Source organism: Cygnus olor, chromosome 2 (assembly GCF_009769625.2).
Source record: "Cygnus olor isolate bCygOlo1 chromosome 2, bCygOlo1.pri.v2, whole genome shotgun sequence".
NCBI lineage: Eukaryota > Metazoa > Chordata > Aves > Anseriformes > Anatidae > Cygnus > Cygnus olor.
Window position 1 is genome coordinate 3,646,404 of NC_049170.1, and position 23,792 is coordinate 3,670,195.

Below are 23,792 nucleotides of genomic sequence, written 5' to 3' on the forward strand. Positions count from 1 at the left end.
CAGCCACAAAAGTACACTAGTGTCATGCAACACATTTGACTTATTCTCGCAGTACCTTAAAATGCAGGAGGTGGATGTATTTTAAATCTATATATCTGGAAATGTCAGTCATCCTTCTAGAGGAGTTCAGCTTCTTTCACTTATATATTGTAGTAGAGAGATGGCTAAAATGACATCTCCAGATCTGAGCCAGCTCTGTCGTCAAAGATCCCAAACCATAAGTATTAATAAACACGTGTGAGGCTTTTCTCTGAGGCAGGAAATTTTGTCCTGGATAAGGGGCTAAACAAGATTTAAGGCTAACTGTAGAAGCATTTAATTAATTAATTAATTAAATTAATTTATTATTATTTTTTTTTCCTGGATCACTTGTGAAGACTTCTTTCAAATAAAGCAAAAAAGGCAGGGAGATTTTGTTGACCTTTGCTGTGGTCACCCCTGATGAAATCAGATTTCTACCACTGTGGGTGAAAGTACTGGGAAGGAGTAGGGGGATCTTGGAAGGACACCTTTTATAACCAGTTTGCTTTTTTTAAAACTTATTTATTTCTTTTTCCCCTCTCTGCTTTAACAGTCTACTTGTCTTTTAAGACTTTTAAGTTCCCCTTCTTTCTGTTAGGAAACAGGTAATAAGAGAGAAACTATTTTTCCTGAAAGATTCAGGGTGATTTTTCATCTATGGTAATATTTTTCTTCTTGTCATTTTCTGTTAAGGAGACAGTGCAAAACTTCTGTTTGCTGTTGCACATATTAGGGAAGGGGAAAACTTCCTACAGTCAGAGGAAAGCTCAGATTTTAACAGTCTTCAAACAAACAAAAAAACCTGACAGACCTAAAATGCATGTATTATTATGAGGTTTTAAAAATTTCATTCTCTTTTAAATGTGACAGTTTGTAAAATTTCTGTGCTATAGCTTATGAATCCTAAAGGATATTATAAAACTGCTCTAAGTTTGTTCTGCCACTTGCCGTATGGGCTGCAATTTGTCTCCCAAATGGAAGGTATCATAAATAGAGGATGCTTCCTCTACAGCTGAAAGACTTGCTGGGGTAGCTGGTGTCCAGGAATACCAGTCCAAGGAGTTTGGCTCAAATTGACTGAATCTTGGATAAAATTCCTGAAAGGAAAATATATATATTTTCCACTGATATTTACTATTGTTACTGGGTTTGTAAGTGAGGGAATGAATGGCTGCCTTTGAGACTACATGAGAATCCGTTGCCTGGCCCAGTAGAAAGCTAGAGGCAGCATAAAAACCTGATAGGCATATAAAAAATAAAATGTGTAAAAAATGCTTATTGTCCATTGTACATATTTACCTGACCAAGGACGAAAATTAACAAGAATAATGGATCTAGTTCTATTTGCATTTTCCTGAAGAAATAACACACTGATGGGGTGGTGCTAACACAAAGGACACCTCTCCCTGCGCCGGCAAACAGGCTAAATAAAACTGGTTCTGCCAGGACGAGAGACACTAAAGGAGGCCTAGAAGAGACTTTCACGTGCAAGAAACTTAAACAGAAAACAGGTAGAACTGGGAAATCCTTTCACAGGATAGGGTTTTCTTTTCAAGATTGATCTTAAATGTCAGATAAGTTAGACCAAAAGGAAAATTATGTAGAAGTGCATGAGAATGGCTCCTCTATTGAGGAGAAACAGCTGAATTTCAGTAATAGGATTTTTAGTGCCCAAAAGCTGCTCACAGAAGTGCAAAGTTTGTTATGAGGAGGTGAGGAAGGGGAGGAGGACCATGAAATCTGTCTTGACTTGGATGTTTCTAATGCTATTTTCTGGAAACCATAAAAATTGGTGCGTCTGCTTTCTCTGGGAAGGTAAATCTGGAGCGTATATCTTTGGAAAAGTCAGGAATCAGTATGTCAATGTGTATGTGTCACCTAATGTGAATGCTACAGCCTTACAGGTACCTCACATACCCACATGTGGGGTGAAAACTCCATTTAATGAAGTACCATAAAATCCTCTTGGAGCGTTAGGACTCATTGCAGCAGAGCTCCTCCTCTGCTTATCAGGATATTCTTTCTCCAGCTTAATTCCCTTTCTACTAGAGAAAAATTCCACTACAGAATGTTTTTCTTTCAATAAAACTTGTTCATTTAGTTCATTTCAGTGAACTACAAAAGGGTGGCCTTAAAGGCCTATGTCATTCTAGTGTCTAAGGATCAGAAGGCTTCATTATTAATGGATGTAAAATGAATTAATAATGAAGCCTTCAAACGCACCTTTGCAACTGTCCAGGTGTAAGAATGCTGCATTTCTCAATATAAGGCAGGTTTCACAGAATTCAGGGAAATCGAAAAAACAACAACAAACCAGCCTCATAAAAAGCTATCTGATAATCACAAATGTTTGCACATCAGGTCATGTTTAAGAACAAGCTGCTGTGACTTAGGCAAATGGTGTCTCCTTTGTCCAGTTGTTTGCACAGAAAGCAAGGCTGGTTTGGCCAGTTGGTAGAATAGCTTCTTTAAACTGGTGACCAGCACAGGACAAATCAAAATAGGGTTTTGCTGCAAACATGGACCCACCTTGCTTATCTTGGATGTAAACAACGTTATGTGACCCTTGCAGTCCCTGTTCCTTTGTCTTTTTGCTTGGCAGATGGACATCTCACATTCCCAAGCAGTGCTGTGAAACCCTGGGGTAAAAGGGGGATAAATGCAATGAGGGTCCAGAGCAAGGGGAAAATGAGTGAAAACAGAGGGACAAAAAAGCAGAGAAATGCGACTGGCTTTTACAGCTTTGGTTGTGAGCTTGCTCAGTGCCTGGGGCTGTCATTTCTTTATTTTTTTTTCCATCAGACTTCTAGCTTAGCACTACTAGCAGCCATTTTTCAGCCACTGTTTGCTACCACCAGGCCAGGACTTTAACAGAGACACTCTTTGAATGTATGCATGATCTAGAAGCTGCTCTAAATGATGACACCCATCACTGGGAAACTGGGAAATATCTAAATCTCAAGTGGCTGACGTCTAACTGTTTATTTACTGGGATGTGTTTGTGGACATGTTTGTGTAAGGCAATAAGAAAATTTAACTTCTTCCGGCAGAAACAGAAGTTTTATCTGTAAGAACACAAACTGTCCTAGGCCATTTTTCCTCAGGGGCAGAAAATGACACCTTGACCCTTTTATTTGGTAGCACAGCCACATAAGCATGCCGATGAGGGCATTGGTGACGTTGCACAGTCATTCTCTTCCTCGGTGGGAACAGCTTTGTCCATCTGTGCTTTCCCTTCAGCAGCCAGTAGTTTTGTGGCCACTGTACAGTGACACCCTCTGATGTTTTCAGGAGGCCAGGACTGCTCTGAACAAGTGTTGTCAGCACTGACACAGGCTGCTGCCAGAAGGATCAGCAGGCAGAAGCAAAGCAGGCAGCAGGACTATGGCCGTTTTTGCTATCTAATAACATCTGCTGCCTAAAGTGACTGACCCTTTTGTATACTGTCTTCCTAGATAGCTTGACAAATTGAGCTAGCAGAAAAACTCCCAGCAACAAACCCTTCTTCTGTTACAAGATATCCTCGTCTGGCTTTGCCTTCTGAGTGTGATGACTTGGCTGTGCAAGGTCATCACCTCCAGGAGCAGCCACTTCCCTTCCCCTTGTGCGTCTCTTGTGGTTATGAACAGTGATGTCATGTGCAAGAGTGTTTACATCCTCCTTAAGGGTAACAGGCTATTGAAAATAAAATATAGGGAAAAAAGATGCAATCCTAGCACCGTCGCTTCAGTTCTTTGATAATGATAAGCAAGGAAATGCAAGAAATACATTCCCAGGCTACTCACCAGCTTCAGACATCACAGCTCAACTTGATCTGGGAGGATGGGAGTGCTCTGAAAACCATGCTGAAAATATAGGTGGCAGCAGCTAACCATTCACTGTCCCACGAGGAGCAAGCAGCAGTTGTGATTAGTTGCCTTTTCCAGAGAGTCATGCAGAAGTAGCAGGATCAAATGGTTTGAGTCTCAGAGAATAACTCCCAGAATAACCTTCTCCATAATTTTACCAGGCATTGAAATGAGACTGACAGGTCTGTAATTACCGCGATCTTCTTTCTTACCTAGGGGTGCTATGGCAATGTTTCCCTCATAGTGGCAATTTTATCCAGAGTTTGAGCTAAGATTTTTTTTTCTTTTCAGAAGCTTGGAAGCCTTAGTGTTGCCTTGGGCTGCGCCCCAACCAGGAAGTTCTGATAAATTCCGTACCTATGGAAAAAGTCTCCTTGTTATGTACACTTTGCAGTCACAATAAATCAAGATATGCATCTGAGGCTGAATTGGCCTGGCATAGCCGTAGACATCTCCAATGTTGACATATGAAGCTGAGGTAGTGCCAATAAACCCTTCGTATTCAAAGTGAGAGATGGGCACTCCAGGTGAGGTCCAGCTTCCTAAACACAGACTTGTAGAGTTGCTTGTGGGCTTCCAAGAGTACCGTTGCTCTTACAAAGCAGTGTGTATCTGCTGCAAGTCCTGTGTTACATCTTTTGTTCCCATGCAGATGTCTGTAACACCTTGGGGGTCTCATGTGGCATTAGACACAATGAAATGCTACCATCTAATGTGTAATTTATCTGATGTGATTTAGCTGTCTACTTGAGATGAAATGATTATATCATTGTTGCATTGCTTATATTAACCAAATCTCCAGTGACTATTAGGAGATCTTAGCTATAGAAGTGCAATCCAGAAAATCAAAATGACATGATTTCAGCTTCAATAGATTAATAGCAAAATTGAAATTTGGGCTTGGGAAGTTTGCCATTCTTAGCCAGTTTCACATAACTTGAGCTACATTACTTCAGCTTTTTGGTGGTCATGAAATTCTTACATGAAAAATTGCCCCAGTATGACTCTACATTTGAGAGCAGAGAGAAAGAAGCAGAGAAACGCACATCTGTCATGCAGGAGGAAAAACAGAGCAAGCAAAGGTCTGATTTGTTGTTGCTCCTATCTGGAGGGTAAACCTGACATTTCTATCTGCCAATAGCAATTTGCTGTGAATCAGCCCCACGGGGATGCTTTCTTCATGCTAAATCAACCAGCAAATGAAATGAACCTTGTGTTACAATCAAATAAGAAACTTAGTCACAATGTACATGGCTGGGTGCATAAATAATTTAAATGTACGCAGCTGCAATTTCAATATATCGAACCAAAGCCTCCCTAACAACCTTGTGAAAGATAAAAATTAAAACTCTGTTAGTAAAGAAGAGGGGTATAAATTAGTGCATTTTTGTTCTCATTTGATCTTTGTGGAGAGAAATAACTTTTTATGACCTACAAGGAAAACTACTCTTTTAATGATCATCTTGTGGGTGTTCTATCCAAGCTAATATCTCTTCACTGAAGCCATAGTCAAATTAACTTCCTGATGAACCTAAGTTGCCCAAAAAATTGTTCTAAAGAGTACTGTCAATGAGCCAAGGGTAGAAGAGTAAAGTATAGTACTGGAGGTAGCAAACACTTTCTCTATTTTTATTGAAAAACTCTCGATTACTATTTTACTTACAAATGGTAACCTTCACTTAGTGCTCGTATAGTAAGAGTAATTATGATCTTAGCGACAGCAATGTTCTTTTTGGTCATAAGTATATTTTTATAATATAATACTCTCGTATTTTTTGGTCACTAAAAGATTCTTATTACGATAATATTTATTCAGTATTAACATAGAACATAAACAAATAACAATTATATGTTTTTAAGGAAAGAATATTGGATGTACTCTGAGGCTTGCAAGTGTGTATTTCAAGCAAAAATATAACTGTTGTCTCTTTTCTCCTCCAGGTTTGAAAAAAAACAAATTTCATATCATCTTCTTTTTCATCGTCCTATCTTGATTGGCATTTCCTCCTAGGGTATACATTTTTGTTCACAAGAGCTTGTTACTAATTTTGTTGTGTTCAATGATTTGACGGGAAAGAGAGTAGTTGTGTTTCATAAGGTCAAAGGGAGCTTTGGGTGCTGGTGATCTAAGCCATTCATTGAATGTACAGATTCCCTTTGGCAGTGCCTCTGTAGCCATCACCTTAGACCTTTGCAGAGCAGTTCACATCCATCACGCATCTCTAAATCTCTTCTTGACAGTTTATGTGCAATGCACTCTGGAAGAGGAGGTCTTTGGGTGGTAGACCTTTCCCCCCTTTCAAACAGGAGAATTGGTAATTTCAATGTCTGCTCTGCCTTTTAGTGTCCAGAGTCCTAAGTCAGACAACCTGGGGTTATTTGAGAGTATTACATCTCTCCGTTGCCTCGATTCATCTGCTACACCTGGACAGATGAATATCCCTCTAAACTGAATTAACTGGATTAACAAGAGCTCCCTAGAAATGAGTTCAAACAAGTAGCTCCAACATTAACAACTGTATAATAGATACATACACTGGGTGAGAGGAATTCCACCCAGAAAGTCAATACGACAATAACAATTGCTCTTTGCTTTCTATTTACAAAGCTGACAATAGTTTTTCACACTCTGACCCACTTCACAGTGAGAAAATAGTGATTCTCTATGTGCAATGCAATGTAGCTTTTCAACTTCTTGTCTCCACAGAGGGACAATGACTTTACAGAGCAGTTGGGTGGAAAGTTTTTCCTCATTTGACAGCAAAACAACTTGAGGTTGAATGGGGTCTATCAGATGGATTCTCCTAGCTGATGCTATAAATTTTTATCTGTCCTGATAAAATTAAATGAAGAAATCAAATCTGTTTAAGTGAAATATTCGCATCTGAGGAGGCCAGAATAGTGGGAATCTGTATTGTCCCCTCACTGAGCTCCATTGTATTTTTTATTTGCTTTTCTTTTGGTTCAAGAAAGGAAAAAACTTTGGTAATGAGTTTCTGCAGCCAATTTCTCAGAACAATAATAAGGATTCTGTCATTTATCTTCAATGTTTCATATCTTTGTGTCACACTACATTTCACCAGCACTTTGCAAACCTTTTGCCTTTTCAAGTACTTGCTTTTCTTCTGGCAGGAGATATGTTCTAGTGTGACCCACTTGTAACTCCTCTTAAATGATCCCTAGAAATTTCTTCCTTGCTGGAGTAACTATTACCTTGCTCACATCAAAAGATAAAAAGTGTTAAAGATTTTTTTTTTTTTTTGTGGCCATAGCACTTTAGATGATATTGAATCTGCAGAATCTCACCCTTGTTCAAGGCTTGGGCAAATTCCAGAACTGGAATATTACTATGGACCTGGGCAGCTCACAAAACAATTTTCTATTAATTTACGTTCTGCAGTGTAATTGGATTGGCATTTGTGTAATGCAAGTTGCTAAATTATATACAGCTATTGTTGATGTTATAGAAGGTAACCAATGACTCTTATCACTTCTTACCTCCACAGAGGTGACCTTTATGCTTCTAGTCTGTCACAAAAGTTGTGTGTTATAAATTACATACAAAATTAATCATTGTGTATGTAGAAATAATGAGCTGATATAGTAGGATGTTGCAGCAACAAGAATTAATTTTGATCATTATTTTGGAAATACTACCCATGTAGAAAGATTACTGTAAATAAATTAACTTTGCTAAGCCTTCAAATAAGTTTAATTTGACTTACATATTGCCACCCTAGACAGTATAAGTTAGTAACCTAGCCCACACAATATTCTGAGATGGTGGTCCAAACTCCAGCTCTTTGGGTTGTGCTGTTTTGTATACTGCTACTTTTAGTTTCAATACCTGAAGTCTTTCTTAGCCTGAATAAATGATTTAAACTGTGACTTAGACAAACATGCAGCATCCTACAAAAGGAAAGAAAACTGTGCATATAAAAGACGTACTGTTTGCCAAATCTGCTGAAATGGAGCATAACTCCCCAGACTGGTTATCAGAACTGATAGTGCTGGAAAAGGGATGGGAAGGCATGAGCACGTGAACCTGTTTCTTTCAGTTATAGAAAGTCAGTGCAATTGGAATAAACTGAGGGATTTCAAATGTTTCTATTTGATAGCTCAGGACATAAACTAGTCTCATTCAACTATGAACACTGAAAAAGGATTCAGTCTTGCAGATCCAGGTTGTTGCACTCACCCTACCTGGTTGCTTTGGCTTTCTGGTTATAAGGTGAGTTAGTGGAAGGGATTTTTTTTCTTTTTTTTTTGTGAGCATATTTGAGTTTTTCTTAACTTCTTCCTTTACTTTTTTTATAATTTCAAAAAGCAGAAATGAAAATGTCCCTTCTCATATTACTTTTTCTTCTTCAAGTGGGATTTTAAGGTTTTTCTTTTCACAAGAAAAAAAAAAAAGGAACTCAACATGTCTATTTTAATGTTTTGTTCCAAATAAACTATGTTGTTCTTTTTTTTTCCAAATAACTCTTTTTTTTTTTTTTTTTTTCTTCCCTTCCTTTTACTCTTCAGCAGCCAAACAAATACAATCAGTTATTCACACAGGTCCTAATAAACACGACAAATGATGAAAGCCAAAGATTTCCTCTGACATTGGAGAGCTGGTGAGAGCCCAGCATTGAAGATTCTCTATAATTTTGATTCCAAGCTTTATCATTGTTCAGCTCTGGCCACAGGGACAGCAATCCTCTCAGAAACTGCTGGTCCCTGGCCAGTAATGAAAGTAGGAAAAGAGAAAACTGGCCAGTATTCTTCTCCAGTTCTGATAAATGACGGTGATTTTTAAATAACCTTTTAATTTACAAACAGATCCTTGGAAATGTAACCAGCATGACCCAAGAAAGGGGTGAGTTCAGACTCAGCCAAGAGGATAAGGCTGGACATGCTTTGGCAGTGGGAGGACCAGGCTGAGTAATGTGCACCCATGCTTATTGCTGTCTCAGGAACATCTCTGCGAGCCGTGAGACCTGTGTGGACCTTCTCCCATCATAGACCAAACCAGATGGCATTTTATCAAAAGCCAAAGAGCTTTGCTGGAATAACTCCAATGGAACCCTCTGATTAGACTCCTATCTATGAATCAAATGGGACACAAGGAGACAGGGCTGAAGTTTAGTAGAGAACTAGATCACACAAATACTTACTTGGTGGGAAATACATGATGGGATGCAATGGAAAGCTGCACCTTGTCCAAACCAGAAATCACATTGCATGCAGCATCCTGTAATAACTTCCTCCAACACTGCAGACAGAACTGCATTTCTGTCAGATGCCCATAATTATTAGCTGGGAGCGGACAGGTTTTAATGAAATATTATGGCTTCTAATTGTTTCATGTTGAAGAGCTTAGAGTTGGGTATTTGATAAGAAATGGTCATTGATAAGGCATCCCAGCAGCATAAGTCTGTAAGTGCTGGAGTAGGCAGATTCTTGGCAGCAGTGACCAACCCAGTATTGACTTCTTTGTAAAATAAGATTCACATGCGGATTCAGGTAAAAGGTGATAATTGGGTGCCATCAGGACCTGCCAGAAGGCAGGGAAGGATGTACAAACCTGTAGGTGTTGGTATGGCACTGTTCCACCCTAGTTTTCTTCATATCGCATACAGGCATCACTGTGCTTTAAAAAACTCTGCCCAGCTCCCACCCACACCGCTCAGTTTCTAAGGACTGGAAAAGTGCAGAACTCTCTATAGCTAATGAGATGCTTGCTGTTGTCACTTTTGTCACATTTTGGCTGGAAACCCGGCTTTGAATCTTCTTTCTCCTTTATTTTGAGCTGATAAGTGGCAGGACTCCTGCTTGTCACCCAGGGTTTCTAACGATCAAGGTACTGAAGTTCTGAGTTGAAGTAATTGTCCTGTTAACTCTTGGACAACTAAGTGTGCTGCAGAGTATATGTTTGGTCTTGGTTCTCCAATAAGCCTACTAGCCCTCAGGCTTACAAGTCAGACGTTGTTTTCCTTTCTCTCTCTCCCTCTGTCCTGGTTGAGATGCAATAAGGATGTCCTGTAGAGTTGCTCTGAAAACCGAGAGCAGGACTGATGCCAGCTGGTTTCAGCACACCACACTCCTGTACCCTTAGGCTGCGTGTGATAAGGGTGCAAATCCTTGATCTGCAGTGGGCAGAGCAGAGATATCCCCATGGGGAGAGGTTCAACCAGTAGTAGGCAGGGACGGACTCTAGGAGAGGGTTCATCACTGAGCACGTTCATGGGGAGATCTAGTGCCATGTACACAAAACAGCCTTCTCTGGTCTTTGGCTGCAAGTCCAATTTGGTTCTTAGAATACTACTATGTGGGAAATGGCTATTTTTAGGTGATGTTTCAGCTTTTGTCCATATGATCCAACAAAACGTTAAGTGCATACGGAATTATGCTGGTAGGACTGAATCCTCTGTGAGCAGTGCTGGAGGAGGAGGTGTTAAGCCTTTGAATGCATATGGTATTACAGCAGTGACACAGTGCCTGGGCTCTCTGTGCCACACTCCCTTGTGATCTGCAGACAATCCAGAGTCTTTCTAAACTTATCTGAAGGCAAATGGACTCTTTCTATGGATCACATTGAGTTGAAGTTCAAACTTTATATCCCCAGTGAGAGACAGTGAATGCAACCGGTTGCATGTAGAGGGAAGATAATTTAACAGCTAAAATTGATTCACTACACAGGAAATTGCTTTAATGTCATGGAGATCGCTAAAGTCCTCATCTTGGCATTTTGCCATGGAAACCACAGGGGATCAAAGGAAAATAATGTCATTGCCCATTTTTAATCACGGCTCTTTTTTTTTTTTTTTTTTTTTTTTTTTTTTATTGAGTGATGTTTTTGCAGCCATGAAAAGCCACTTCACCACCGAACTTACACAATGAAGCTTTGAAAGCCAAGCTCAAGGATTTCCAGGTATATGTGATCACATGTTCGATCAAATTCAGAAAGACTGTGAGGGTCTAATCAATGCTATGCTCATTATAAACCAGGAGGAATGGCTCTTGCACAGAGGACACTCTGCAGGCATTTGGGATGGCTGGGTTTTAGTGATGATTTTTGCCTCAGACTTCTCAGGTGACCTTCATTAAAGCTACTTATATTAATTAATTTCTGGGCAGCAACTGGAGTTCCTCACATGGAAAACAGTTTTTGGCAGCAGGTGATTATCCTTGCTTCCATAGATAATAAATGCAATTGGTTATGCTTCCCTTTCCTCAGCATTTGTATCATGTTTTTCTGATTTCTGAGTTCTGATTTAATCAGCAGAGGAATCCAGTGAAAGTCAGTATGCAATATCTTTGCTTCTCAGAAAGGCCTAGAGCATTAGACCCTTTGGTTTTAAATGAAAATGGTTAATTCACAGGGAAAGGAGGGACAGATATAGCAAAGACTTGTCATCCCTAGTTGTAGATTTGGCCTCTACCAGTCATGTGAACTGGTGTAAATCAGCTTAAGAAGGGGGTGATCTGTGGAACTGGTCCCATGGACAAGGAAAAGCTCACTGATCTCTCACTGCGATCTATTTTTCACTGCCTGATATTCAAGTGCATTAAATACTGTGTCTTTTATACAAATAATTACTGTTCACTTGCAGTTGCCTGCTAGGCATTTCTCCAGCACAGAGGAAGGCTGATGCTTTGTTCTGAGCGATAAAGACCTGAGAAGACAGCACTACTGAACTGGGCACACAGCAAGGATGAAACACACCCATGATGCAGGAGCAGATGAAGCACCCTTAGGAAAGCTGGAGGGGAAGATGCACGGGTAAGACTACCACAAGGCTCAGGGGGTACTGGTCACCTGGCAGGGTGGGAAAGCAGCCAGGGATGAGCACAGAGTCCCTGCAGCCAGGGACCAGCACACAAGTGCTTGGCATGCACGGTGTGTCGAGGAGGCAGGCAGGCCAGGGCTTTGCATGCCCCTCCATGAAGGGGCAGCAGAAATGGAAAGAAAGGGTGTTAAGTCTCATTAGCCCTATTGGGCAATTCTGTGCTTGAAAGAAATTTATTTTAAATGGCTTGCTAAGGAATTTAAATCAATAAGCACAGATTTTGATGCCTTGCAAAATCCATGTTAAAAGACCAGTCCATTTTTTTTTCTCCCATGGAGCGTGTTATTTTCAACTCAAAGTGCGTGTGAAGAGATTTAAGTGGACAGATTTGCACTAGACATCAAAAACTTACCATGAACTCTGCGTTTCCAGAAATCAAAGCATTCCTTTTGAGCTGGATAAAAAACACATTTGGGAGATTCACTTAACCTAGCACTGTATCCCAGTGCTGAACTAGAGTAGCAACCAAGCAGCAGGATGCTTAACCCCAGACCCAACTGATTTACACCTGCAAGTCATTAATTACCCACTCATATAATTATTCCTACCGTCAGATCTGTTGTGTTTGCATCTGCATGTGCGGGGTTGGTGTGCTGAAGTGCTCTCTGTGGTACTGAGGTAGATAGCTGCAAGAGTGGTGTGCAGGATATCATTGAATCATAGAGTCCTCTAGGTTGGAAAAGACCTTCAAGATCAGCAAGTCCAACCATGAGCCTGACCTCCCAAGTCCCATCACTAAACCATGCCTGTCAGTGCCACATCCACACGTCTCTGAAATACCTCCAGGGCCGGGGACTCCACCACTTCCCTGGGCAGCCTGTTCCCATCCTTGACCATCTTCTCTGTGAAGAAATTCTTTATAATGTCCAATCTAAACCTCCCCTGGCACAACTTGAGTCCTTTTCCTCACATCCTATCACTTGTCACCTGAGAAAAGAGACTGATGGCCTCCTTGCTGCAACCTCCTTTCAGGTAGTTGTAGAGCGATGAGGTCTCCCCTCAGCCTCCTCTTCTCCAGAATTAACAACCTAATTCCCTTGGTCACTCCTCATGCCTTGTTTTCTAGTCACTTCACCAGCTTTGTAGCTCTTCTCTGCACACAACAATTCATCCTCCTTCTTGTAGCGAAGGGCCCAAACCAAATACAATATTTGAAGTGCAGTCTCACCAGTGCCACATACAAGAGGACATATACTCATGATGCACAAATTTCATGAAATTTGTTCCCACCACTACCGCTGCAGTATCATCTGGTTGTGACAAGCCCAAATCAAACCACTGCCCTGGGCTGGAAACTGCACTGGACGATGTCCTATGCCATTATATGCCATTACATGTCTGGCATTGCCAGACAGTTGCAGGATATTCCAGCGCTCAAACCTACGCTTGCAATAATATACTTAACAATGCAGGAATCACTTAACAACTCTACCATGGCAAAAGAACTGTAATGTTTTTGTAATTGCATGATTATTACCTCCATATATGAGTCTTAAAAAAAAATAATAAAAAAATCACATCCAGCCACCTAGTTCTTGCAGTGGTGTTGCCTTCATTGTGGTGGTTTTGGGGATCACACATGGTACTGATGCTTCTACTGGCACAGATGTTCTCAATGGTCTCTCATTTTGAGAGTGATTTGGTCTGATTTTGTGTGAGATTATCATGCTTAATTTGCCATGCCTCCTTACTAGCTCACTGCCTCTGTCTCAGCCTTTCTTCCTACATTGCCTTTGTCTGTGTCTTCTTCAGGACTGAGAAAAATGTGTCAAAATATCAGGTGGAACACCTTAAAACATGATTTCTTCACAATGGTTTTATTGCTTGTTTTCAGCAGTGTCAACCACAGAGAAGAACCTCCTCTGAAGCAAGGAGATTAACCAATACAAAGGAAAAAAAATAGCCAATTTATTGCATATGTACAGAGTCAGAACAAAATAAATAACATCAGGCAAAAGGCCATGAAACAAGGCAGAGATTTCACCTGTGCTGAGCAAGCAGGCCTGGTCTCACTGGCATGGAGAATACATCACAAGCACCTAGGTACATAACAATCCACAGAGATGTGGCTTAACAGTGATTCTCTGTTCACAGCCAGTTTTCATCACTCTTTGCTGTCAAAGCGTATTTACAGGAGGACAGAGCAGAGGTGCTTACAGTTTGAGTGAAAAGAGTCAGTTGGCACCAGCTACTGAGCAAGAACAGCCTGAGCTGCGTTTGAAACAGAGTATGAAAAATACACTCTTGAATTCAAAAGTGCCTTTTTAAACTTAATTTATCACCCATAGAGTATCAAAAGTGTTTTTTTTTTTTTTTTTAAATCTGCTATTCAGATTTCCTCTATGTACAAGATTACAATATCCACAAAACTAGGGTATAAAACACCAAGTTCTCTGCTGATGCCAGTCTGTGTGTCCCAAAGGCTTGGCCCTCAGAACCGAAATGGGCATTATTTCCATTAGAAACCTGTTATGGATTTTCCAGTCCCAATGACTATCTTCTTCCCCGTGACTTCACAGTATGCTAGAAATAACTAGGGTTTCAAACCCAGGGCTCCTCAATACATAATGCAACACCATGCAAGCAAACAAGGACTTGGGACTTTCAGGCAGTAGGGGGTGGAAGAGGTTGTCCATTGGCCCAGGAAAGACGTGGTTTGTAACTTTACAGATCTCTGAAGGGAATAAGATCAGTCACTGTAATTATATCTCATCAGGCTGGTATGTAAATAGTGGGTTTGGCAACTGGGTGAAAAGTTGACTGTCTGAAAGAAAATGGATAGAAATCTATTCTGCTCTGGATTTGGGGATGTCTGACTCCAAGTACCAGTCCCAGACTTTATTCTTTTCCCTGTTACACCAGTTTATATCCAGAATGATACCATCAGAGTCATTCCAGATTGATATGGGTATGTACGAGGCCAAGAGCTCCACCTCCTACTCATCAAGGGTCATCTACAATCAGGAGGCGTTACGGTCCTGTAAGCACTGGTCTGTGAAAAGTGCAAAGTTGCATTGCAAGTTGGGGAGCTCAGGACTCTGGTCCTTGTCCCCAAGTCTGGCACATTCGTCCTGGTGCAGAGATGCCGTGGGAGACCAGGACACAGCGGAGAAAGGGCATGTTTTACATGGGCTGCGGTGGCAAACCTAGATTCCTCTTCCCTATGGGGGGCTTCTCAGGCTCCTTGCTTCTGGTATCACATGCAGTCCCAGAGAGCATTAATCAAACCAGGTGCAAACATGACAGAATAAAATGAGCTTTGCTATGGCACATACTGGCACTTCCAAGTTTGAGGGGCTTCCTTCTAGTCTGAAAATATCACATATTTCCTGCAGAAACCCAATGGTTTCTGCCTTGTTTGAACACTATGGTGATGGTAGAAGGAATGCAGGCAGAGGGTTCTCACAAAAACCTGCTAACCCCTGCAACAGAGCCAAGCGACATTCACTCCTGAGCTTTCTTTGTAACTTCATTTTGCTTTTTAAAATCCAACAGAATTTTTTCTAATCAGAAACAAACAAACAAAAAAAAATCAGATGTTTCATCTCCTGGTCTTGCTTGGGATCCCTTTTTTCTTTCAAAACTGCAGTAACGATGCTGCTGCACATAGTTCGGTTTTTAAAACCTAATTTCAAGTTAATGCCCTGAAATTCTGCCACAGCCTAGAATTTCTTTACTGCTCTTTTTCAAGTCCTAAATGTGGTCATATTCTCATTTCTAGCTGCCTATAAGAGGGCCACCGAGCTATATAGGTCCCAGCTGAATAGAAATATCTAGTCTAATGTTAGCATTGAACTTTGTACCTCTAGACCTTAAGAAAATAATTTAATTTTTATAATTTAATTGTTCCATACATATTAATAATTAAGAGTTTAATCACTGAAACCTTGAGTGACTAATTAATAGGATTGGATTTGATCTCTCACTGGTATAAAATAGGAGTAAACAGTTCCAGGCTGAAGATAAAGGATTTCTTCTAAAGGCAAATTCCAGTTTCAAGCTTGTGTAAATCAGGATTCACTGCAGGGAACTGATGGATGCATGTGGGATCAGAATTTGGCCTGATTTCTGTAAAGAGTTTCAGAGTCCAACTTCAAGATCCTCAAACATGTCAAAAAGCTTAACACATCCAGTTATACCTCCTCAACTTCTTTTGTACTGAAGTAACTGTTGCATTCACCAGAGTTGTTCCTGTCTTACCCCAAGTTAAAGAGGTCAGACTTGGGCTTTGTGACAAACAGCAGTAGCTCTGAGCACAGCATCGTGTATTCTGCATTGCTTTAGCACGACGCGGTTTGGGTTGTCATTTGGGGTTGCAGTGAGGTCCTTGAACTCTATGTTAGCGATGCATTGGGTGAAAAAAAAAAATTCAGAGCAGAGAGGCCAAGTTATCCAGCCAAATTCCTGCACTAAGTCACCTAAACAAGGGCCCGATCCGAAAGCCAGAGCAGGCATGAGAAACATTTTTTCCGTCAGTCGATTGCTCGTATCCCCGGAGAGAAAAGCTCTGGTTTCATCCCCGGCTCCTCTCTTCTCCTGAAAGACGGGGCCAGCACAGCCGGGCTGGCAGCTCTGCCCTGTCTGCATCCCCAGGATTGTCATGCCTGTCACAGCAGGTATTCACCACATCCATTTCAACCCTTCAACACCCCTGACAGCATAATGGCAATGCTGTTGGATTTTCAGTGATTAAGTAATTGCAAGCAGGATGTCTGGGAGCACTGTTGCTGGCATGTTAATGTAGTTAATTTCTGAAGGAGCTCCTCAGTTTAGGTTGCGGCCTATCTTCAGGCTGGTGGTGCAGCTCAGGGGCTGCAGAGGGGCCTGTTGCATGGATAATCGGCCAATTTTTTTCCCTGTTATGTTTCTAAAAGGCAAGTCTATTCCTGCTGCCTTTGGCACGTGGTTGATGCTGGCACAGGTAAGCACAGGGCTGAAACATCCTGCTTGAGGCTCCCAGGCAGGGACCTTCTCCCACAGCAGTGCTGCCTGAGACAGATGGGACACGTTTCCCTCACATCTCAGGCAGGAGGGTGCTGCCAGTGGTGCTCCACTTGTGCTCAACAGCTTTGGGCTTAAAGTCCCTGCTTTGCTTGGCTGGGACCTGGGATTCAGGTTCACACCTTAGGCACTGACAAGATTAGGCAGTTCTCCTCTGCAGTCCACCAAGTTTGCTGGGCATTGAGAGCTACCACCATGACAGATGATGGGAGCATGACTTTGCAGCCTGAGGACTCAGGTCTTTCCCAGACTGACGCTGCTCCCAAACTCTGAACCAGTTTACAACATCAGGAAACATTTTACAGAAAGTGTGAAAACTTGGAAACCGAACGAGAGCTTTCCCCACTTCTGGGCATCCCAGCAGCTGGCCCTTCGTGTGGTGAAGTGCAGAGCTGGGTCAAATCCCTGCTTTGAATCACACATGGGAGAACTGGTCGTGCTCATGGGACTTCTCCAGCAGGTTCTGTGTGAGTCCTGATCCAGGTCTGACTGCACTCACCACAGCAGCACCAGTTCCAAACACAAATTCCCTGCCTCTGAGAGCTTCAGGGGGATTTCAGTGGGTACCTTGCTCCTCGGGGTGTCAGGCCATAAGGGCTTTGGTGCAAGCAACATGTGGGAATTTTAAACACCTTCTTGGTTTTTCTAGATTTTGGGAATTAGACAACTGCTAAGAGGATTTTAAAGACCTCATGGCACATCAGTGTTGGATCCTGACTGCTAATGATATGGTTTCAGTGCAGCATAGCCATAGCAAGGATGACTTGTACCTGTCTAGCCTGCAGTTTAATTCCAGGAGCATGGAGGTCAGTGTGACTATCTTCACAAATATCTACCTATTCTCTTAGTGTTTTTTTTTTTTTTTTTTTTTTTTTTTTTCAGGCTGGATAGCCATGGTTACACTGTGATAGCATCTGAGCTAGCTTGCTGGAAACCCGTGAGTACATGTCCACCTTTCAGAGCAGTTGTATCACACTCGTGCCCCTTACTAACTTCGTCCCTCTCTGCTGCCCTCAGTCCCATATGTGGAGAAATATTTTGGCAGCATCCAGCTCAGATGATAAGTATGGCTCCAGGGAGGGGTATGCAGTGGAACAACAGCTCCTCAGAACTGAGAAAGGAATGGGATGTCCTGGTCTGCAGCCCTCCTCCTGGGCTTGGTGTGGTTTGTTGGCAGCGAATCGGAGATGTTTCAAGCAAGCAAGCAAACAAGCAAAAAAACCTCAAACCCATTAAATTAAAGAAGTTTCCCTTCAATGAACTACAACTTAATTTTGAAGAAAGTCCAGTTGCTGTCAGTACCTGGTGGAAAAGTTGAGATCTTGGATTTTCCACACCCAGTGTAAAACTGATATAACCCCAAATCAAAAAGGGTGGGACACAACCATGAGCATCTGCTATTTTCTATGTTTGGGTTTGTGGGATTGCCTCAAACGCAGGGTCTGGGAGTTTGAGCTGTATGTGATTCCCCATGAGCTGCCAGCTTGGCATGTCTGAGTGGGATTTGGTTTCACCTTTCTCCTTATCCCCTCCATCAAGAAAATAAAAGAAAAAAAAAAAACTATTCCATTGGTTTTAGCAGGCTCTATGTACATTCCTCAAATAGGGATTGCCCCAATATGGAAACTAATAGACCTTCAAAAAAAGATGTAAAATGCACATGCACATCTTAAAGATCTAACAGTGCCTTCATCACAGGATGAAAGCTCCCTGCAAAAGCTGAAGAAGAAATCAATTTAATAGCTCCTTCGCTCCTTCCTGACTCCTGGAGTGCCAGTTACGTGCTGAGGCAACCTTGTTTTGATGAAAGCAATTTTGCTTGCTGCTGTGAAGCTAATTTTTTCATCTGGAGAGTGGCTCCTTATGGCAGGTCTGATTCAATTAAGGATTACAGGGTTCTACATCTCCCTTCCCTGGCAGTGTGTGCTAAGCAAGTGCAAACGAATTACAGACCAATTGCTTTCCCCTGATCCCTAATGATGCTGGGTGCAGTAATGCACCAAAATCGATGGGTGAACTTAAAAAGAATGAAAAACACAGCCGTTCTCCGCTTTTGGCATCTGTACCTGGTTTTTATACATGCAAATTGAGTTTCCTGTCCATTGAAAACAACCAAACAAGACACAATGCCATGAACGCAGTGCAGAGAAGGACATTTGTGCTGCTCCTTCTCAGTGAGTGTTTTTCCAGAGGGCACCCAACGGCGCTCGGAAACCTTTTGCTAACGAAGATGGCGAGCAATTAGCAGAACTCGCTCCAACATCGGGACATCCTCCAAGGGGCTTTCCTGGTGCTGCAGCTTTTTCTTCGCACGGGTAAAACACAGGGCGGGGGCCATGCGCTGGCCTTTACCCTTCCTGCTCATGTTCCTCCTGTCCTTTCTTGCCGTCTTCGACTCTCTGGTGCCTTATCACCACCTCTTAGCTGGGCGTTTGGCACATTCAGAAGTTTTTAAAATTTATTTTCTTTTTTTCACTTCTTGCCTCCCTCTCTCCTTTACTGGCTCATTTTTGTAATCTTTTAAAAAGTGCAATTTATCTGTTTCAGAGATGCCGGTTCTGGTAAAGCCACCAAGGACTCAGGCTCTCCCCTCCCTTTCCCCCCTTACTTCAGTATTTATAATAGGATCTCCCAGGCTCTCCTCAAGTGACAGGGACCTTTACTCATAGTTATCAGCCCCTGAGGGCATCAACTCAGAGCGAAAGGTCTGAAAAGAGGGAGAGGAACAGTATTTCTCTGCCTCTTAGCTTGTCTGATCTTGTTCTGGATGCCAGTGGCTTTTCCAGCATTTTGTCCTCTGTTGGCTCATGCGGAGCACGTCATTTCACAAGGGTTTGTCAATGTGTTGCTGGTTCCTGGGGATCCTTCTCTCCCTTGGATGCTCAGTACTTGGAGAGCCTCTCTCTGTCACACCAGAGAGAATTCGGCCTGGAAGCTGGAGCACCGGCGTGTCTTTGGCGAGCACTTGGTCAGCATGGAGATCTGGGTGCTGAAGTTGGTGCCATTGCTGCCTAAGGAAGGGTGGTGATACTTCATGTCTGAGCCCAGGAACCGCTCCAGGTGCCACCTCCGCCACTTTCGCTTGAGCTCAGCTTGGACCTGGGTGGTGGAAAGACACACACGTCAGCAGAAGACAGAGTTTACTATTGCTCTTGTTTGTGTGAGCAGCAATGGGCAACCCACATACTTAGAGGCCAAGAATTATTTTATACAGGTCACTAACTCAACCCGGTAAGAACTGTTAGCCACTTAGAGGAGAGGTGACACTCCAGTCGATAAATTAACAGTGCAGAAATTCCTGAGCTTCAGCAGAAAGGCCAGCAGAAAGTTGCTTATCTGACAAGGTGAAGGTGTTAGACTACTTAACTTCAATGGAAACATGTTCTATACTTTGTGTGCAATTAGGATTTCTTTTTACTGCCCTGTTTTTGTCCAAATACAACCGATTTAACTACAGCTTGTTTGTAAAGCCATCAATACAGCTGCGCTTTTTTGACAGAAGCTCCTTGTTCCTGCTCAGAGAGTTTACACGTCATCTGGTCTGCACTGTTCAGATTCAAATCCTGAACAAATCTGGCCACCGTCCCTGTCCCCTCATGCAGGCTTCCAGTGCAAAGTTTTGGATGAATTAGATGAAATAGCTGTGTCTGAGGGTTTCTGGGATCAGCAAGCACAGGAAGAGTACAACAACACAGATGCAAACCCCAGGACTGGAAATGTGGAAAACTCAAGACCAATTCCTCTAAGGTGGAAACATGTTCACCTGGCATTGGCCTGTGCATAACAAGTCACATCAATCCTATTTGGGTTTTGGATCGTTAATAGGTTTGTGTGGCACTGCCCTGCTCCGAGCAGGCTTACCAGCAAAGGTCTCTGCTGGAACTGCATGCCACTGCGTGATGCACACATGGCATCGGCATGGCTGAGAGAAGTATCAGAGCTGTAAGACAGCAAGTTGTGATTCTGGACACTCTTCCTCTCCCCAGGAAGCTGGAACACAACCCAAATCACAGCTGTTTCTTGTCAGTTTATTGAGCTGAACGTGCTCCAGCTGACAGCAGCAGCTCCAAGCTCTCAGCTGCTCACACCTACTTGGTAGACTTTGCGGTTTGGGTTTGTTCAGTCTCTGCTGAATTTCTTACGGGCAGATAGAGCGTGGTACAAAAATATCAGTGGTAATAGGCCTCCATCCTGGCAGTGGGCCTGATTCTGTGGAGGTTTCCTTGAGAGGGTAAGCATGAGTAGGACTCAGAAGATGGGCTTTATCACCTGCTGAAGGTGACCCCTTCAGATCAGGGTTTATACAAGGTTATTTGAGAGTTTTGCTGATGCTGTCTCTTGAGTAAAGGAAAGACTCAGTAGCAGCAATACTAAAGTGCACAGTAAAGTCCTAAAATGTTTATTAATTGTGCTGGAAACCATCTGCCAAATGGTTGAGTTGTTTTTGTGGGGTGAACCATTTGACTTGGAAGCTTTCCCTGATGTGGTAATATCAGAAAGGGGACACTCCTCAATCTGCTCTCCGCAAGCATTCAATTTGCCTCAGCTGCAAACATTAACCAAAGAACATTGTTGATCTTACCTCCCCATTGAGGAAACAGTACAGAACCGCCACCACAAATCCCTAGGGGAAAGGAGAGAATAGGCTTTTAGCATCTCATAGGTTATGCTCCTCAAGACCGCAACTCAACCTCACTCCAGCCCTGGAGAAAGGCACTACTGAGGTGCCCCTTAGAAACCACTTGGTTGCATCTTCCCTATAAAAGGAGCAGGGGAAGATTGATTAGGGTACATTGAAGAAGATGCATGGCTGTGAGTCCAAAGCTTGCTCCAGACTGATGTTTAAAGCCATCATCAGTCCGCTCAGCTGTAAGTGGAGCACTTGGTCACTCCGACTTGGATGTTAAAGGATACCAGAGCCAGCTTGCTTCTCACAGCTAAAACTGGGGAGATCTAACCATGCTCACTAGTGTGTTGTCAAGGTCAGAAATATCTTAGGCAGAGAATAGGGCTAAACTGTTCCTTCCCTATCACCCCTATATTTTGAGAATCTCACCTTTCCCTGAAAAAATTCTCTCCAGCCCTTATGTTTGCAGACACTAAAGACAGGAATTGAGAACAGGTCTATCTAACTCTCAGAGATGCCAGATGTGAAGTGATGTAGGCAGGGATGTTAACAAATATACTGAGTTAACATCTAAGCACACCTCTGACGTGTATGGTACACAGCGAGGAATTCTGCTTGGAGGCTGTGCCAAAGTGGCTAGAGCTGACTAATGGATGGGTACAAATGCACTAATAAGTTTTTTTTTTTTTTTCCTTTTTTTTTTTTTTCTCCATGGAACAGCAAGGCCAAGGTTAACAGCCCAGCTCTGGAAGTGACTGAAGTGAAGTGTGTGAGAAGGTCTACAAAGAAAACTCTATCAGGGTTTCCTCAAGATTAATGCATCCTCCTGTGGAACCTGCCTCCTGCACCTGCCCCTTGCCTTGGGCAGGATCTAGAGGCAAGACTTTGCTAACAGAAGAGATGGTGCACGAAAGTCAGCTTGTTGAAGACAGAGTAGGATGCCATTAATGGCAAGAAAGAAACTCTTGCTGAAGAGCGTTTATCTCATCTTACTTTGCTAATGATACATAAACTGAATGGAGGTGTTTGATTTTCTCTGCTAAGTACACCCCCCCTCCAAAAAACAACAACAACAACAACAAAAAAACAGCAATAGGGAACTAGCTTATAAAGATCTGTTTTCTTTCCAGGTGCCTAAAATGAGGAGAGAGAATCTCCTCCTGGAATTTCAGGAGGCAAAATATAACATTGTCTTCCATCCCTGCCAAGCAGGAGTGAGTAGCTTTTTCCCCAAAGGCATAAGAATTACATTGGGTATGTCCAGGGAAAACCCAGCTCAGATGTTCGTTTATTCCTGTGATGGATGTGGTGACTAACTGGTGGTCCAAAGGGTGACTTACCTGGAACGACCCAACCACGAGCTCAAAGACCAGCTTAACTTCTGCTTTGAAATTGTCAGGGAAGAAAGCAAACATGATGTAGTGAATGCCAAAGAGAGGTATCAGCAGCAAGGTGGACTTGGCCAGTCTCCTGTTGGAAAGACAAACATGAGTCATAAGGGGAGAGGGAAGAGGAGCTAAAGGGTAAGCTGATGAGAAATCCTGCAGCTGAGCCTTATGCAACCCTGAAATTTTAATTTGCTGCTGTACATATTTGCTGATTGCCAGGATCATGATGTTGTCACCCGCATCACACATGTTAAATGCCTTTGTTTGTCATTAGGTGATGTGATACAGGCCATTTACCCTGAGGTCCTGGGAACATCCAGGTTTTCAACAGCAGCCTCGAACGAGCAATGTCAGGATGTTGACCTCACCCACTGGGCAGAAATGTCTGGGATATAGCACAATGAGGGAGCTGAGATTAGCTCCTCACAGCTTAACGTCCCTAAGATCCCCCTGACAACCTGGACTGGGATGTGATGAAATGTGGAACCAGACCCTCAGCTGGGCACAGTTGCTCTACGCCAGTTCACACAAGCCAAGGACCATGCTGGGCACATTTCCACACGCTTACTTTCCTTCTCGTTAACAGCTCTCAAAGAAATACACATCTTTGGCTGAAGCAGAGTGATCAGCCCTAGATCATTTCTTCTTGGCCTGCAGACTGCAGATGGCTGGTGATTTCAGATGTGGTGACAAATTAAAATGTGATATCTTTATTCCCAGTAACTTCAATGAAGGTATTTCTTTCCCCCCTCCTCTCTTCTTCCCCTCCCACCAGAGATCTTTTTTCATCTCTACAAGCTAAATCACCATCTAGCACTGTCTTTGTTTGCTTAGGATTTCTGAAAATTACAGCTTCTGGGAGAGAAATGGTATGTTTAGCTCAGAATAATGACAGGCTATCGCACAATGAATGTCTCCAAAGGAGGGGGATGAGCAGTATTAGTGCTTAATGGCATCAGGCTGGGTAATCAGTGGTCTAATTAGGAAGAGATGATAATTTATTAAATCTAATCATTATTAGAATCTAGCTGACAAAAAAAATAAGGATTTAAGAAATTAAGAATTTAAGGAT

The 23,792-nt window shown here is 42.4% G+C and overlaps 1 protein-coding gene across 1 annotated transcript in view; it reads right to left on the reverse strand.

The window, feature by feature from the left end:
* Positions 1-17,586: 17,586 nt before the first annotated feature.
* VIPR1 (vasoactive intestinal peptide receptor 1) overlaps positions 17,587-23,792 on the reverse strand; it is a 112,680-nt gene continuing 106,474 nt past the window's right edge. Inside the window, exons 11-13 of the mRNA XM_040549730.1 lie at positions 22,673-22,802; positions 21,288-21,329; positions 17,587-19,804 (exon numbers count right to left, since the gene is read on the reverse strand). Coding sequence (XP_040405664.1) covers positions 19,613-19,804; positions 21,288-21,329; positions 22,673-22,802 — 364 coding nt within the window. The 3' untranslated portion in view covers positions 17,587-19,612. The remainder of the gene's footprint in view (positions 19,805-21,287; positions 21,330-22,672; positions 22,803-23,792) is intronic.